General features: G+C 44.3%; 1 protein-coding gene across 2 annotated transcripts in view; it reads right to left on the bottom strand.

Annotated features, from left to right (window-relative positions):
- Nucleotides 1-3,892, bottom strand: part of rad18 (RAD18 E3 ubiquitin protein ligase) — a 288,130-nt gene extending 284,238 nt beyond the window's left edge. For both annotated transcript variants that reach the window (XM_080184080.1, XM_080184087.1), the window contains exons 1-2: nucleotides 3,817-3,892; nucleotides 3,336-3,417 (exon numbers count right to left, since the gene is read on the bottom strand). In XM_080184080.1, the coding sequence (XP_080040206.1) occupies nucleotides 3,336-3,417; nucleotides 3,817-3,834 (100 nt within the window). In that variant the 5' untranslated portion in view covers nucleotides 3,835-3,892. The remainder of the gene's footprint in view (nucleotides 1-3,335; nucleotides 3,418-3,816) is intronic.
- Between the last annotated feature and the right edge of the window lie 15,290 nt (nucleotides 3,893-19,182).

The raw sequence follows: 19,182 nt of genomic DNA, 5'->3' as shown, positions 1-19,182 counted from the left end.
TGGAAGAAGATGTAAGAGGATATGTCCAGGGTATGAGGTCCTTAGTTACACGGACTGCTCTGTTGAGGCAGCAGGAAGTGTAGACAGAGTCAATGGATGGGAGGCTGGTTTGCGTGATGGATTGGGCTACATTCACAACCTTTTGTAGTTTCTTGCCGTCTTGGGCAGAACAGGGGCCATACCAAGCTGTGATACAACCAGAAAGAATGCTTGCTATGATTCATCTGTAAAAGTTGCATCAGTATAAGGCGAAAGTAACAGCTTACATGCCAAATTTCCTTAGTCTTCTGAGAAAGTGGAGGCATTAGTGGGCTTTCTTAGGTATCCGTATCAACAACCTGTCCTGGTCCCCCAGGCTAACACTATACAGTATCAGCATGGGGGACCAGGGCAGGTTGTTGATACGGATACCTAAAAGCTTGAAGCTCTCGACCCTTTCTACTTCGTCCCCATTGATGTAGACAGGGGCATGTTTTCCTTTTCGTTTCCTGAAGTCATTGACAATCTCCTTTGTTTTGATGACATTGAGGGAGAGATTATTGTTGCTGCACCAGTTCACCAGATTCTCTATCCTGTACTCTGTCTCGTCATTGTTTGAGATCCGACCCACTACGGTGTCGTCAGCAAACTTGAAAATCGAATTGGAGGGGAATTTGCCATAGAGTCACAGGCGTATAAAGGAGTACAGTAGGGGGCTGAGAACACAGCCTTGTGGGGCACCGGTGTTGAGGATGATCGTGGAGGGGGGTGCTGTTCTCTTGAGGTTAGGAAATTCAGGATCCAGTCGCAGAGTGAGGAACTGAGGCCCACGCCACAGAGTTTGGAGACGAGTTTCATGGGAATAATAGCGTTGAAGGCTGAGCTGTAGTCAATAAATAGAAGTTTAGCACAGATGTCTTTGTTTTTTTCGGTGTTTCAGGGTTGAGTGCAGCACCAGGGAAAATGGTGTCAGCTGTGGAGCTGTTGTGGCAATAGGCTAACTGTAGTGGATCCAGGTAGTCTGGGAGGCTAGAAATGATTCAGGCCATGACTAATCTTTCGAACCACGTCATAATGATGGATGTCAGAGCCACCGGCTGATAGTCAATAAGGCACACTGCTTGGTTTTCTTAGGTACCGGGATGATAGTCGTCTTCTTAAAGCAGATAGGGACTCAGATTGTTGTAAAAAGAGGTTGAAGATGTCTGTGAATACCTCCGCCAGCTGATCCACGCAGGATCTGAGTGCATGTCCAGGTATCCCATCTGGGCCAATTGCTTTCTGAGGGTTGACCTTCAAGAAAACTGCTCTGACATTTGCAATGGTGATCCCAGATACAGGTTCATCCAGGGCGTCTAGGGTGGAAGGCATGGTCTCACTGACTTCTTGGTCCTCTGACCTAGACAGCACCTCCCAAACACTCAACCACCATTACCTTCTGGAAGGACAAGAGCAGCAGACACATAGGGAAACCAGCACTTGGAAGTTCCCTTCCAAATTACTCACCATCTTGACTTTAAAATATATCGCCATTTCTTCACTGTCGCTGAGTCCAGATCATGGAACTCCTTCCCTAACTGCATTTACCTACACCTCAGGGATTGCAGCAGCTCACCACCTCCTTCTCAAGGGCAACTAGGGATGGGCAATAAATTCTGGCCCAACCAGCTTGGCCCACATCCCAAGATTAATTTTTGTTTTCAATTCACACTGCATCATGAAACATCAACCTGTCGATTCCTTTTCTGGATCCTCATACCTCACATTTACTTTAACTTCTTGAAGAGATTACATAACTGCAGGGTATCGTGGGTAGGAAGTTTCTGGTCATGATGTTCCAGCTGTGATGCATGGAGTGGGCTTAATTGGCCAACTGGTCTTTTTCTGTCCATCAATTTTGCAACCTTTTCTTTTTAAATGCAAGTCAGTATTCTCTGAAGACTGGAGGAAATATAATGACATGTACAGCCTCTTCCCCATTTATATACAACAGAGGACCAACCAGTCCGGAAATGGATTTCTGGAATTGCTAGTACCACGCAGTATGTTCTATTATCCACCTGTGACATTACAAATGCTCAACAATCCAAGAAACAATTCCAACAAATATAGAACTGTTAAACATCATTAACAATGCTGTATAAGTACAAGTTATTGTTCAAACTGTTAAGCAGAATGTAGTTTCCCTTGGTATGAAATGCAATAATAAACTATAAACTCCAACGTGTATGTCCATGAAATCATTCTTCATATTGCAACATCACTATCACTAGGTTTATCTGAGTCCCAATATTGCAGCAAATATTGCATTTAAGCTAATCACGTTTTACCACTAATTAATGTGAGCAGAAGACATGTAACCAAAATACTTAATGCACAGCTAAAAAGCGCATGAAACATCTTAGAAACAAAAAAAAGGAAACAGGAGCAGCAGTAAGTCAATCAGTCCTTCAAGTCTGTTCTCCCATTCAATATGATCATGGCTGATCCTCTATCCTAACACTATTTTCAGCACTCTGCCTACTTCCCTCAAAATCTTTAGAGTCTGGACATCCATTTTCTTCTTCCAGTGACTTGGTCCCAATAGTCTTCTATGGCAGAAGGTTCACCACCTTTGTGAGTGAAGGAATTTCTACTTATCTCATTCTAATGGCCTAGTCCATATCCTCAGACTGTGACCCCTTGTTCTACAACTCTCCCGCAGCCAGAGGAAAAAACATTACTGCATTCAGACTGTCCAGCCCTGTCAAAATTTTACATGCTTCAACGAGATCACCTCTCATTCTTCCAAACTCTTGTAAAGACAGGCCCAGTCAACCCAATCCTGCCATCCTCGGAATCAGTCTGGTGAACCTTAGCTGCACTTCCTCATGGCAAGTATATATTTTCTTAGGTAAGGAGACCAATGCTGCAGACAACACTCCATGTATGGCTTCACAAAGGCTCTGTGCAGCTGTAGTACAACATCACACTGCTGTACCCAAATCCTTTTTCAATGAAGGCCATCATACCATTTGTTCCAACAAAGGGTCTATGACTTAAAATGTTTAGATGCTGACAGATCTGCTGAGTTTTTCCAGCTTCCTCTATTCTTGTTTCAGATTCCAGAATCTGAACACCAGGGTCTCTTACATCAACATTTCCCAATCTATCACTATTTAAATCATACTCTGTCATCTCGTTTTTTTATAACTCATCTGCCAATCAAAATCAACGCACCTCACATTTTACAAGGGCAAAAATGTGAAATTTTCTTCACAACCAGATTACATTTTACCAAAATCCTCCTGACAACACAGTAGTGCTTAACAAGTTTTGGGTGCCTGTCTTGTGATTGTTACATCTAGAAAACTTACAATTATGCGAACAGTGAGGGATCATCATGGCAATGTTGAAGTAGTCAAAACAGATACCGCAACGCAGTAGGTTATCCATCGCCTGAAAAGGAAACAAGACAACTTGAATCCAAACTGGACGTGTATTAGATGCTCTGTGAGCAAACCCACAATAAAAACTTGCCATCTTTCGTGGAGCTGTCATCTTGCATTGTGCCAAACCACACAACTGGGGGCCTATGGAGATAGGCAATATTTGCACCAATTTACTATTGCACTAAGAACAGAATGAAATTTATATCCCACTAACAGGATTAAATAAAGCTCATTCAGAAATCCCAGACATCCCATAGTGACCCTGTCAATATAACACTGAACTAGGCAGTGTTGACAGAGACGATACCGTGGGACCACCCCCTCAGCCCCTTGTCACCATTCACTCTCCCCCCTTCACCCGGACTCCCCCACCCTCAGAGTCTCCCACATTTTTTCTCTCTCTCACCTTTAGTCTTTCCCACATTCTGTCTCTCTTTGGAACTCAGTAAAAACCGCGCGCTCTCACAGCCGGATACACGTCATTCAGAAGCTGAGAGAAAACCCTATCCGGTGTCTCGCGGCTCCGGAACCGCGCGATTCAGAAAGCCCGGCATTGGGATCCTGCACCGCGCACACACACAGACCCGCATAGCGCACCGAGCTGCACCATATATTGCACAAATATCACTGTCTGCATCCTGCACTGTGCAACTCTCACTCTCTGCATCCTGCACTGTGCAACTCTCACTCTCTGCATCCTGCACTGTGCAAATCCCACTGTCTGCATCCTGCATTGTGCAAATCTCACTATGCACCCCGCATTGTGTAAATCTCACTTTCTGCAATCTGCACTGTGCTAACTTCACTGTCCCACCCGGCACTGGACAAATCTCACTGTCTGCAAACTGCACTGTGCAAATCTCACTGTCTGCAACGTGCAGTATGGTAATCTCATTGTCTGCATCCTGCACTGTGCTAACCTCACTGTCTGCACTTAGCACTGCGCAAACCTCTCTGTCTGAAGCCTGCACTCTGCAAATCTCTCTAACTGCACCAAACACTGCACGTATGTCACTATTTGCACTAACAACTTTGCTCTCTACACTGTGCAGACATTAGTCTGCAGTGAGCACCATGCAACGCTCACTACCTGCATTCGAGGCTATGCAACCTTCACTACCTGCATTGGGAAATGTGCAAATTCAACTACCTGCATTGGACACTGTGCAACCTTCACAAGCTGCATTGGGCACTGTGCTACCTTCACTAGCTGCATTCGGCAACGTGCAACCTTCGCGAGCGTCATTGGGCACTGTGCAAACTTCACTAGCTGCATTGGACAATGTGCAAATTTCACGAGCTACATTGGGCATTGTGCAATGTTCACTAGCTGCATTGGGCACTGTGCAACTTTCACTACCTGCATTGGGCATTGTGAAACCTTTACTAGGTGCATTGGACACTGCAACCTTCACTAGCTGCATTAGGCACTGTGCAATCTTCGCTAGCTGCATTGGGCATTGTGCAATCTTCACAACCTCCATTGGACACTGTGCAACCTTCACTGGTTGCATTAGGCGCTGTGCAATCTTCGCTACCTGTATTGAACACTGCACAACCTTCACTACCTGCCTTTGGCACTGCACAACCTTCACTAGCCGCATTGGGCACTGTGCAATCCTCACTACCTGCATTGGACACTATGCAATCTTCATTAGCTGCATTTGGCATTACCCAATCTTCACTAGCTGCATTGGACACTCTGCAAACAACACTAGATGCATTGGACACTGTGCAACCTTTACTAGCTGCATTGGGCATTATGCAATCTTCACTAGCTGTAATGGGCATTGTGCAGTCTTCACTTGCCACATTGGGTATTGTGCAAACTTCACTACTGCATTGAGCATTTTGCAACTTGCACTAGCTGCATTGGACACTGCAACCTTCACTAGCTGCATCGGGCATTGTACAATCTTTACTAGCTGCATTGGACATTGTGAAATCTGCACTAGCTGCATTGGGCATTGTAATTACCTGCATTTAGCATTTTGCAATCTTCACCAGCTGTATGGGATATTGTGCAACCTTCACTAGCTGCATTGGGCATTGTGCAATATTCACTAGCTGCATTGAGCATATTGCAACCTTCAGTAGCTGCATTGGGCACAATGCAATCTTCACTAGCTGCATTGTGCAACCTTCACTACCTGCGTTGGACACTGTGCAACCTTCATTAGCTGCATTAGGCACTGGGCATTTTGCAATCTTCACTAGCTGCATTGGACACTGCAAACATTGCTAGCTTCATTGGACACTATGCAATCTTCACTAGCTGCACCTTCACAGTGCAATCTTCACTAGCTGCATTGGGCATTTTGCAATCTTCACTAGCTGCATTGGACACTGTGCAAACTTCATTTGCTGCATTAGGCACTGTGCAATCTTCACTAGCTGCATTGGACACTGTGCAAACATCGTTAGGTGCACTGGGTACTATGCAACCTTCACTACCTGCACTGGGTACTATGCAATCTTCACTAGCTGCATTGGGCGTTGTGCAACCTTCACTAGCTGCATTGGGCATTTTGCAATCTTCACTAGCTGCATTGGACATTGTGCAATCTTCACTAGCTGCATTGGACATTGTGCAATCTTCACTAGCTGCATTGTGCATTTTGCAATCTTCACTAACTGCATTGGACGTTGTGTAGCCTGTACTGTCTGCATTGGACACTGTGCAACCTACACTGGTTGCATTAGGCACTGTGCCATCTTCACTACCTGCATTGGACACTATGCAATCTTCACTAGCTACATTGGGCATTGTGCAACCTTCACTAGCCACAATAGGCACTGTGCAACCTTCACTAGCTGCATTTAACACTCTGCAACCTTCGCTACCTGCATTGGGCACTGTGCAATCTTCACCAGCTACATTGGGCATTGTGCAACCTTCGCTACCTGCATTGGGCATTGTGCAACCTCCGCTAGCTGCATTGGGCACTGTGCAACCTTCACTAGCTACATTGCGCATTGTGCAACCTTCACAAGCTGCATTGGGCATTGTGCAAACTCCACTAGTTGCATTGAGGATTGTGCAATCTTCACTAGCTGCATTGGGCATTGTGCAATCTTCACTAGTTGCATTGGGCACTGTGCAATCTGCACTACTTGCATTGGGCACTGTGCAACCTTCACTAGCTGCATTGGGCATTGTGAAATCTTCGCTACCTGCATTGGGCATTGTGCAATCTTCACTAGCTATATTGGGCATTGTGCAATCTTCACTAGCCACAATAGGCACTGTGCAATCTTCACTAGCTGCATTGGGCATTGCGCAATCTTCGCTAGCTGCATTGGGCACTGTGCAAACTTCACTAGTTGCATTGGGCACTGTGCAATCTGCACTACTTACATTGGGCACTGTGCAGTCTTCGCTACCTGCATTGGGCATTTTGCAATCTTCACTAGCTACATTGGGCATTGCGCAACCTTCACTAGCCACAATAGGCACTGTGCAACCTTCACTAGCTGCATTTAACACTCTGCAACCTTCGCTACCTGCATTGGGCACTGTGCAATCTTCACCAGCTACATTGGGCATTGTGCAACCTTCGCTACCTGCATTGGGCATTGTGCAACCTCCGCTAGCTGCATTGGGCACTGTGCAACCTTCACTAGCTACATTGGGCATTGTGCAACCTTCACAAGCTGCATTGGGCACTGTGCAACCTTCACTAGCTACATGTGGCATTGTGCAACCTTCACAACCTGCATTGGGCACTGTGCAATCTTCACTAGCTACATTGAGCATTGTGCAACCTTCACTAGCTGCATTGGGCACTGTACAAACTTCACTAGTTGCATTGAGGATTGTGCAACCTTCACTAGCTGCATTGGGCACTGTGCATCCTTGACTAGCTACATGTGGCATTGTGCAACCTTCACTAGCTGCATTGGGCATTGTGCAACCTTCGCTAGCTGCATTGGGCACTGTGCAAACTTCACTAGCTACATTGGGCATTGTGCAACCGTCACAACCTGCATTGGGCACTGTGCAGTCTTCGCTACCTGCATTGGGCATTTTGCAATCTTCACTAGCTACATTGGGCATTGTGCAACCTTCACTAGCCACAATAGGCACTGTGCAACCTTCACAAGCTGCATTTAACACTCTGCAACCTTCGCTACCTGCATTGGGCACTGTGCAATCTTCACCAGCTACATTGGGCATCGTGCAACCTTCGCTACCTGCATTGGGCATTGTGCAACCTCCGCTAGCTGCATTGGGCATTGTGCAACCTTCACTAGCTGCATTGGGCATTGTGCAACCTTCACAAGCTGCATTGGACACTGTGCAACCTTCACTAGCTACATTGGGCATTGTGCAACCTTCACAACCTGCATTGGGCACTGTGCAATCTTCACTAGCTACATTGAGCATTGTGCAACCTTCACTAGCTGCATTGGGCACTGTACAAACTTCACTAGTTGCATTGAGGATTGTGCAACCTTCACTAGCTGCATTGGGCACTGTGCATCCTTGACTAGCTACATGTGGCATTGTGCAACCTTCACTAGCTGCATTGGGCATTGTGCAACCTTCACTAGCTGCATTGGGCACTGTGCAATCTTCACTAGCTACATTGGGCATTGTGCAACCTTCACAACCTGCATTGGGCACTGTGCAATCTTCACTAGCTACATTGGGCATTGTGCAACCTTCACAACCTGCATTGGGCACTGTGCAATCTTCACTAGCTACATTGGGCATTGTGCAACCTTCACAAGCTGCATTGGGCACTGTGCAATCTTCACTAGCTACATTGGGCATTGTGCAACCTTCACTAGCTGCATTAGGCACTGTACAAACTTCACTAGTTGCATTGAGGATTGTGCAACCTTCACTAGCTGCATTGGGCACTGGACAAACTTTACTAGGTGCATTGAGGATTGTGCAATCTTCACTAGCTGCATTGAGGATTGTGCAACCTTCACTAGCTGCATTGGGCATTGTGCAATCTTCACTAGCTACATTGGGCATTGTGCAACCTTCACTAGCTGCATTGGACACTGTACAAATTTCACTAGTTGCATTGAGGATTGTGAAATCTTCACTAGCTGCATTGGGCACTGTGCAATCTTCACTAGCTGCATTGGGCACTGTGCAATCTTCACTAGCTGCATTGGGCACTGTGCAATCTGCACTAGCTGCATTGGGCACTGTGCAATCTTCACTAGCTGCATTGGGCACTGTGCAATCTTCACTAGTTGCATTGGGCACTGCACAACCTTCACTACCTAAAGAATATACATATTTATATTAATTGCCCACTTTCATCACAGGTCCCATAAATCACAATTTCCCGCTGCTGGCAGGACCTGAAAATCCTGAAACGTAGTCCAAAAAAGATCATATCTAAACTAAAAGCTTATTTCAGAACGAATCTATAGTAGGGCTTCATATGGCAAAAGCAGCTGACCTGCACAAACCATTTTGGTTTTGGTTTCCAAACTATAGGAAACGTTTAAAGATCGTAGAGAGAGAGTACAGTGCATATTCACCACACGGGGTGGGAGGAAGGAAAGAATTGGTGCTGTTTTTATTAGAACAGTAGAGATTAAGGCAGGATGTTATAACGATATTTCATATTATGAAGTGATGGGACAGAGTAGTTAGAAAGAATCATTCTCCAGTGATTAAGAGGTCTGAAACAAGGTGTTGTAAGATTAAATAAAAGATATTTACTATGGAGGGATAGAGAAACTTGTTTTAATATCGAGAAAGGCTATGGACTGAACTTCCAGATTTATTGATTGAAGCAGTGATCACACCAACCAGTAGATTAAATAAATGATTGAAGGACAAGGAAATAAATAGGGCAGACACAGGAGACTGGGACTCCAGCTTGTCTAATAAAGACCAGCATAGAATAATTAAGCTGAACAGTTTGCTTCTGTTTTGTAATTTCTAAATAATCTTTACAAAAATATCTGGATCAGCATCTGGTTACGTACAGGACCAAGATCTGTAACAATAACCAGGATATAGACAATATATACAGCCTCGCTTGTATTTCTTACAAACAAATAAAAATAGAAATTGAACATTATGGTTCTATTGCAATTCCAAAGATTTATTGTCTTTTGTCCAAAGAAAAACATCTCACTTTGGAGGTATAGTGCAGCATATAAGATTAGATAAATATATTCAAGTGTTGTTTGATTTACCTTTGGTCACAGAAATCAACTTTGCTGAAACTTTCTTCTATAGAAAGTCTGTGATTGTATCCGATCTGTGGGCATGATTATCTTTTATTATTGATGTTTCATTATGTATTTTTTTAATAATTGGGTTTGTCTATTTACATTCAAACTGTTGGGAGATGCCATAAAAGTTCAGATTCCACAAAAATACAAACAACAAGTGCGGAGGTCTTGTGGCAGAGTAGTAGCATCCAGGTTCAAGTCACACTTCAGGACATGATGCCCGTGGAAGATACGTCCATCATGTAGCCAAACTGGTCGATTATCAGTCTATAAATCCTCCTAATACAGACAGTAAGAGTTGGAGAGTTTTCTGGTCAGCCACACTGCAGACTCATGGACTAATTCAATGGAAGTCCATGGCAGCAGTGTGCTCTTAGGGCTTGATACCTGCAGGAGGAGGTGAACAAATAGCAAATGGAAGGATTGGAACTAAGGTGGAGAGAATACACATATTTCTGTACATATATGCAGAGTTCAGGTTTGGTTACCTGCAAATGATATAGACACAGAGAAAAAGCCATTCAGCCAATCCAGTCCATGCTGGTGCATATGGTCCACACAAGCTGCCTCCCAACTTTTCTCATCTAAATCCACTCATTGGAGCCATCTACTCCTTTCTTCAAATATTTGTCTAATTTTCCCTTAAATTCTTTGGAATTCGAAAGTATATTTTTCCAATCAAGGTTGATGTTGAGCTTCCTAGCAGCTTTTAAAATGTTTAAATTAGAAAGAAATCTAATTGCTATCATCTCAGTAGCCAGCCTTGACTTAATAGTAGCACTCTTGCCTCTGGCTCAGGAGACTGTTGGTTCAATCCCCACTCCAAAGATTTAAACATACGTCAAGGATGTTGCACCTAAGGTACTGATTGGTGTCCAGTTGTAAAGTAGACATTGGTTGAGGATGAGTTCAGGTCTGTGCTCTTCTCCCATCAAATACCGAGTACATTTTCATTTCACAGCTAATATAATAATGCCTGGGTCAGGTACAAAAATGTGCCTGTAATTGTAGAACTAATTCCTAACATTCATGAGATGAGGGAAAAAAAATGAGGGGAAGGAAAATGTGGAACTGATTGCTTGCAAGACAACAATAATCAGATTGAGTATTGCTAAAAAAAGACATTTTGATAAAGCTTTTCATCTTGCCCTCACCAAACAATTGCAATAATAAGTGTCAGAGGAAATAACAATTTTATACATTATGAAAATAGGTTGTTGATTGATTGGCAACTGGACTCTGATTGGTGTAGGTGTTGCCACAGAGAATGCATCAGTTGATGGTGACTAACAGATAACTGCCAGGCACTGTTTGAATTTAAACCAGGCATCTTGATCTGATTGATCTTTCTATTAAAACATGGCAATGGTACAGAAAATTCACAATAGCTCCCACAACTTTAATTAAAGAATTCGGGAATGCAAGGTAAGTATGGCCATGTCTGACTTATGATATATCCCAAGGCTTAACTGGACATGTTATTATAATGGCCAATGTTTGGCACTTGCCATGCCCAGTTTTACAGTCAGATATTGGTAAGTCAAAATCCTGAATACCTTTCCTTTCTCAAATGGGGAGAACCAATTTCCTGCTCGTTGATTTGGGCCATGCTTCTTTGAAATCATTTGTAAAATGGCAAGCTTGGTTTTGCCAATGCTATCAGACATACATTACATTTAAGTAGAGCAACCTCAGTGTGCAGCATTTCATCTCTCAATCTTTTTTTAAATTCATTTGTGGGACATGGGCATCACTGGCTGGTCAGCATTTATTGCCCATTCGTAGTTGCCTGTGGGTAGTTGAGAATCAGCCACATTGCTGTGGCTCTGAGGTCACATGTAGGCCAGACCAGGTAAGGATGGCAGATTTCCTCCCCTAAAGGACGTTAGTGAACTTGTTGAGTTTTTCCGACAATTTCATGGTCATCAGTAGATTCTTAATTCCAGAATTTTTTTATCAAATTCAAATTCCATCATCTGATGTGCTGGGATTTGAACAAAGGGTCTCCAAAACATTGGTTGAATTTCTTGATTTATAGTCTAGCAAAAATACAACTAGGCCATCACCTTCCTGCTGAAAGTTGTTTCTTCCTGCTAAATGGTTTTCCAATCTCATTGCCTTGTGATTGTACAGCTCCTATATTCATTTTTTCTGGGCAGTTGTGCTGCCCTTGGTTATGATTAAAACTGGGGATTTCAGGTGAAACATGTTGGAAAACAAGATCTCCCACCCAATACAGAAATAATCATCCAAACCCACCCAGTGCTTCCCTAAAATACTTGTTATTTCCATGAATATCTCAGCACATTTATACACATCTGAACATCAGTAATCGCCATCGTAAAAACAAGCTTGTTTGTGCTGATTTTCTGTAATTCTGGTTTTAAACTAATCCATGTACTAATTTGTGCAGCATGTCTATGCTGTAATTTTAACGCATTTCCCCCTTAGTGTCTCAAGATGTGTAGGTTAGGAGATTAGTGGGGTAAATACCTGTGGTTACGGGAATAGGGCTTGGATAAGATGCTCTGTCAGAGAGTCGAACATAGAAATAGAACGTAGAACATTACAGCGCAGAACAGGCCCTTCGGCCCACGATGTTGCGCCGACCAGCTTTTAAAAAAAAAACAACACTAACCCACTAATCTAAACCAATCCCATTTCGTCCATAAACCTATCCACAGATCTCTTAAACGCCCCCAAACTAGGCACATTTACAACTGCAGCTGGCAGGGCATTCCAGTCCCTCACCACCCTCTGGGTAAAGAACCTACCCCTGACATCCGTCCTATAACTACCCCCCCTTAATTTAAAGCCGTGCCCCCTCGTGCTAGCTTTCTCCATCCTAGGAAAAAGGCTATCACTATCCACCCTGTCTAAACCTCTAATCATCTTATATGTTTCAATAAGGTCCCCTCTTAGCCGCCTTCTTTCCAGCGAAAACAACCCCAAATCTCTCAGTCTCTCCTCATAGGATCTCCCCTCCATACCAGGCAACATCCTGGTAAACCTCCTCTGCACCCTCTCCAAAGCCTCTACGTCCTTCCTGTAATGTGGGGACCAGAACTGCACACAATACTCCAAGTGCGGCCGCACCAGAGTTGTGTACAGTTGCATCATGACGCTGCGACTCCTAAATTCAATCCCCCTACCAATAAACGCCAAGACACCGTATGCCTTCTTAACAACCTTATCTACTTGATTCCCAACTTTCAGGGATCTATGTACACATACACCTAGATCCCTCTGCTCCTCCACACTATTCAAAGTCCTCCCGTTAGCCCTATACTCAACACATCTGTTATTCCTACCGAAATGAATTACCTCACACTTCTCCACATTAAACTCCATCCGCCACCTCGCGGCCCAGCTCTGCAACCTTTCTAAGTCACCCTGCAAACTATGACACCCTTCCTCACAATCTACCACACCTCCGACTTTGGTGTCATCAGCAAACTTACTAATCCACCCAACTATACCCTCATCCAGATCATTAATAAAAATTACAAACAGCAGTGGCCCCAAAACAGATCCCTGAGGCACACCACTCGTAACCGAACTCCATGATGAATATTTACCATCAACCACCACCCTCTGTCTCCTATCTGCTAGCCAATTCCTGATCCAATTACCTAGATCACCCCCAATCCCATACATCTGCATTTTCTGCAGAAGCCTACCATGGTGAACCTTATCAAATGCCTTACTAAAATCCATATATACCACGTCAACTGCCTTACCCCTATCCACCTCTTTGGTCACTTTCTCAAAGAACTCGATAAGGTTAGTAAGGCACGACCTACCCGCTACAAAACCATGCTGACTGTCTCTAATCAATTCATTACTCTCCAAATAACTATAAATCCTGTCTCTAATAATGCAGGTTTGATGGGCTAAATGACCTCCTTTTCCACTGCAGGCATGCTATGATTTCAGAAGTGTAAGCCATGACCTATTATTATTTTGTATCTGTCAAAGTGTTTCATGATATTATCCTTAGGAATGTTTTCCAAAACTTTACTCACACATTCGCCACTCTGGCTCATGGCTTCCTGAGTTGTTCCTTTGCTTCTTTTTAATAACTCCCCAAAAAAAACTGTGAGAATGCAAAACATTTTGATAGCCTCTTCCTTAAATATCTTTGTACGGACGCCAATTCAGCACGTTACTGGGCAAGTTTGCCCAACGCAAACTGGAAGGGCAGCACTTCATCTTCCGAATAGGAACATCCAACAACTTTAGACTGTGAATTTTCTCCTTCATCTTCACCCTTTTATAATCCAAACATATTTTTGTCCCAATGCAACCATCTGCTCCACCTTCCACAGGGCCAACTGTCACTTGTTCAAGAGTTTTGTTTTCACTGAGCACTGACCTTTGTTCTCCTATTAACACATCCTGACCATTTCTGTGAACACTTCATTTGTCTTGGGCCCAAAGATCTTGTACAATCTCTCCTAATTCCCACCTATCAGTGCCCTTCTACTTTGCTCCATCTGCTCCACCCCTTCATATAGAGTATAAAATCAATTACATTTCTCGCTCTTTTTAGTTCTGAAGAAGAGTTAATCCAACGCAAAAACGTTCTCTGCTGTCAAATCTGCTGCATTTTTCCAGCATCTTTTATTCTGATTGCAGATTTCCAGCAGCATCTACGTTATTCTACTTTTATTATGGGCACATCACTTTCCTCGTCAAATGGTGACCAGCGTCTGTGCAACTACTGCAAAGGAACCGTCACTGTTTTTCTCAGAATCTTTGTGACTGGACTGCAGAAGCAGATAGTGAATGCCAAATCCCAACCTAATTCCTGGTCCTTCTTCCACACATCAGACCACAGGAATGCACCAGATAATTTACATGAAAATGTACCAATGCAGGGCGCTTACTGCATGCCATCGTCAGAGTTCACTGAGCAATGATTAGGAATGGAAAACAATTAGCTTCTCTCCTTCTATGCTGCTAAGAAAAATGTTTCGTGATTTATACTTATGTCAAGTTTTTAATTTGCAATGGATAAATTTGACTCTGAGCCATCCTACATAAACCAGCTTAATTTATATTAATTAAGGAACTAGTCAGTTATTAACGGGACTGCAGAACAACATACCTTAACAAATCTTATCTTGAAGTTTTTGTGGACTGACAAGATGCATTACTAACAATGGGAAAAGTAAGGAAACTGAGATGTTATTGTCTGGAATACACTGCATGCAAGGACAATGGAAGTAGACTGAATAGTAACTTCCAGCAGGGCTCTGGGATTAACTTGATAAACAGCCGCTTGGCAGTACAGAACTTGAGTATTGCTGAGAAAAAGAGACATACTGTCAAAGATTTTCATCTTGGACTCATCAGGATAGATGCCAGAATGCCAAACTTCAAATGGAGTAACAATTTATACTGCAAGGCTATGGGCCAAGTGCTGGTAGATGGCATTAAGGGGGAGTTCAGGTGTTTCTCACGTATCAGTGCAAACTTGATGGGTCGAAGGGTCTCTTCTGTACTGTATAATTCTATCCATGAGACAAGGGTGATGATTAGTTGGCAACTCAATTCTGAATGGTCAAGATGTTGTCGTTGAGAATGCACCAGGGAATGATTGTCCCCCACGATGCCAAGAACTATACAATTTAACATGATGGGCCAAATGTTACCATCCCGCCTGCCGTGGGAATTGGAATGGGTGAGGGGCGGGCCATAGAAATGTCCATTGACCTCGGGCAGGATTTTATGGTTTCAGTGCGAGACCAGAAAAACCCATGCAATCAGTTAGACTTGCATTGTGGCTCACTTAGGCTTGCTAGAAGGTACATATATCTGTACACAGGACTTGTCCTCTGCAGGCAAAAGAAACATGTCCAGACATTACTTTTTTTTTAATTAAAAGCATGGGGTCAATATGCACTCACAAAGTTTATCTTTAACCATAAATTAAACTGGTAACACTGGGGAATGATGAATTTCAGGACCGTAAAACTTATACACCAAGGGAATTGTTATGATCAGGTGATCCTCCTGACAGCAGGGTCAATTTAGCATGGCCAATCAACCTAATCCACATATTTTGGACGGTGGAAGGAAACCGAAGCATCCGGAAGAAACCCACATAGACACGGGGAGAATGTGCAGACTCCACACAGACAGTGACCTGAGGTTGGAATTGAACTTGGGACTCTGACACTGTGAGGCAGCAGTGCTAGTCACTGTGCCACCGTATTTGCCAATTCTGAAAGTGTTTGACTGTTTACATGCTGTGATAATTAAATAACCAGTTGGACATGTTTTCTTCAGCTTAACAAAGAAAGATATGTTATATTGTACTTACAATGATCTGGGCATAATAATAAAATATGCACAACTTTCATATGCAGATACACACTCTGAGGGACACACAAATATAGATGACAGAGTGGGGAGGGATAGATCAATCAATATAGGGTCCATTAGGAGAAGGAACATAAGATCAGTGGTCCAGTGACTCTGCTGGTCAGATGCTCCTTTGGTGGTCCTGATGTTTTGACTTTTAGATTTGCTGCTGGTTAATTTGATTGTTCCTCTCGAGACAGTGTTTTTGAGCAGGTCCTGTTTTAACTTGTCGCTGTTCACTTATAGGTATGTCCCTGGCTGGCCTTGATCAGCAAACAGGCCTTGAAGCTTATCTGGCAGGATAGAGTGAAAGCAAGCTCAACAGCTTTAGTTGCTTACTCGATTCATCAGCATCTCAGCATCAAATCTCTGCAAAATTGTCTCTTTCTACCCTCGGAAAGTCAGGTGACTTGCTCTCTCCACTGCTGGGGAGTCGAGGCAATCCAATTAAGACTGCTGTTCCAATAGGTAGCTTAGTTAGCTCATGTCTACAAAGTTACGTTAGCCATTGTCTCATGGCCCAAGTGATTAGGTTTAATGTCCCATGTCCAACAATTGAATCTCAGTTGAATCTTAATGCCTTTTTAATAGCACAGGAGAATAGGTCCATCAAATTTCTCAAGGGTTTACTGTCTCTGGCAGGGTCTTTGCAGACCAGATATCTCCATCCCAGTGAAGTGGGATGTGGACTGCATAGTGATGTACATTGGGGCAGACAGTTTTGGCTATGATTCCCAGTCATCTTTTTTCAGCTTGTTGGTTTTGAAAAGTTTCTTCTTAAAATTTCAAACCCTGGTTTCTAGCCAGTAGATTAAAAAACATTATTTGAAATAAGCATATCTTCATGACAGTAAATATGTATAGACTATGATGGGCATGTATGGGGTGTCAGGGAGGAGTAATACTCTGGTGGGGGAATAGGTTGCACCCTTTCAGGTCGGTTTGTCCATTCTTTGTCCCTGCCTGGCACTCAGCTCTCACCTATGGCTCCCCGTAGCTGTTTGCATGCAACAGCAGCCACACCCCAGGCAACGGCTTCGACAAGCCGGCTAAACCAGGTGAGGGTAGCTGACGGGTCTCAACCCTCAGTGAGATAGGGAGATGTCTATCCCAGCATGCGAAGACAAAGTCCGGCAGATTGAGACCAATGGAAGGTCCAACGGTTTACAAGGCGGTCACTGCAAGCGTCGTGGAACGTGAAGAGCAGGACAAGACACAGAAGATATCCTGGTCATCCACTGCGCCTAGTCCCATCTCCAGCCGTCTTGACTCTTGTCTTGCCACTGGATCCAGATGGGAATTGGAAAGAGATAGTGAGGCTGATGTTGCGCAAATCTCCCTCACTTTAATCCAAATCAAGGACTAGTCTCGACACCATCATCATCATCAGTGTCCTGTTCAACCCTTGAAGTCCTGTGGCGATGAGCGAGTGACAAAGCAGCAGGTGTGGATACACTGGGAGCTGTAGTCACGGACTTGCACACAGGCGGCTCAGGTCTAATGGTCGTTTTCCGCTGACCGATGCAGCAGTGAAACTCGGTGTCTACCTGGGCGACTGAGCAGTCCTCTTCAGGAATGCACTACTCACCTCCGTAGAATGAGGAAGGGGCTAGAAAAGGTGCCCTAAACATTGCCTGCTTCACTACACTCTGGCCAGTTTACCACGGCTGGCGGGGATCCCATCTTGCGGTCAAACAAATAAAATAAAACACAAGGTGACACCACTCACCATTGGCACTTGGAACATGCACACGCTTTTGGACAACCTTACAGCAGGCAGACCAGAGAGAGGAACAGCCTTGGTTGCCAGAGGCAAGATACAACACTGACATTACTGCCCTGAGTGAAACTTGTCTTGCCAGCATAGGTCAGTTGACTGAAACTGGAGGTGGATACACGTTTTTCTGGAGCGGTCGCAGCAGCGATGAGCATCGTGATGATGGAGTTGGATTCGCCGTCAGGAGTCACCTTGTTCTGAAACTTGATAGTCTACCCAAGGGTGTGAACGACCGGCTTATAACATTACCGCTTCCGCTACAGAACAGAAGTCAAGCCACCCTGATCAGCGCCTATGCCCCCACAATGAACAACCTGGACGAGATGAAAGACAAGTTTTACGAAGAACTAGATGCCCTACTATCAGCAGTGAGTAGTACCGACAAGCTGATCTTGCTTGGTGATTTCAATGCAAGAGTAGGGTGTGACTCTGCGATCTGGCAGGGAGTCATTGGGAGGCATGGAGTGGGCAAGTATAACAGCAACGGCCTACTCTTAATGAAGACCTGTGCTGCACACGACCTCCTCATCACCAATACAACCTTCCATCTGCCTACCCGTAACAAGACCTCCTGGATTCACCCCTGCTCTAAACATTGGCATCTTATTGACTATGTCATTGTCAGGAGAAAAGACAGGCAGGATGTCAGAGTAACCAAGGCCATGTGTGGTGCTGACTGCTGGACACATCACAGGCTCATTGTCTCCAAAATGAGGCTCCACATCAGACACAAGAGGCAACCACAAGGAAACAAGGTTATGAAAAGAATCAAAGTGGCCAAGCTAAAGAACCCCAGCAAAACTCCAGCACTGGCTGAAGACTTAGAAATCAAGCTTGCTGACCTACACCTCACAGGCAGCGCTGAGGATGACTGGGAACGCTTCAGGGATGCTATCTGTTCATCTGTGCTGAAGATGCCCGGGCCCTCCACCCGCAAGCAGCATGATTGGTTCAATGAGAATGATGAGGATTTACAGACTCTACTTGTTGAAAAGCACCGTCTTCATCGGGCCTGTCAGAATGACCCATCTTCAGCTGCCAAGAAAAATGCTTTTACCAGTGCTCACAGGACAGTCCAGAATAAACCGTAAAATGCAGGATGCCTGGCTGAGTGCCAAGGCAGATGAAATACAGGGATATGCCGACAGAAATGACTTCATAGAACCGTTCTATGAAGCCCTCAACACTCTCTGTGGACCTCAATCTCTCGGGAGTTCCTCCCCCCTGAGTACAGATGGTACAACTCTTGGTACAGAGAGGGCTCAGGTCCTGCAGAGATGGGCTGACCACTTTGAAGCTATCCTCAACCGACCGTCATCCATTAACGATGAGGCAATAGACAGGATTCCCCAGGTTATCAACAGCGCCATGGATGGCCCACTGGTAGTAGTTGAAGTCACAAAAGCTGTCAGC

The sequence above is a fragment of the Carcharhinus amblyrhynchos genome, chromosome 3, assembly GCF_965287045.1.
Source record: "Carcharhinus amblyrhynchos chromosome 3, sCarAmb.v2.hapA, whole genome shotgun sequence".
NCBI lineage: Eukaryota > Metazoa > Chordata > Chondrichthyes > Carcharhiniformes > Carcharhinidae > Carcharhinus > Carcharhinus amblyrhynchos.
Note: the sequence above shows the minus strand (reverse complement) of the source record. Positions and strands in the feature narration are given on the sequence as shown.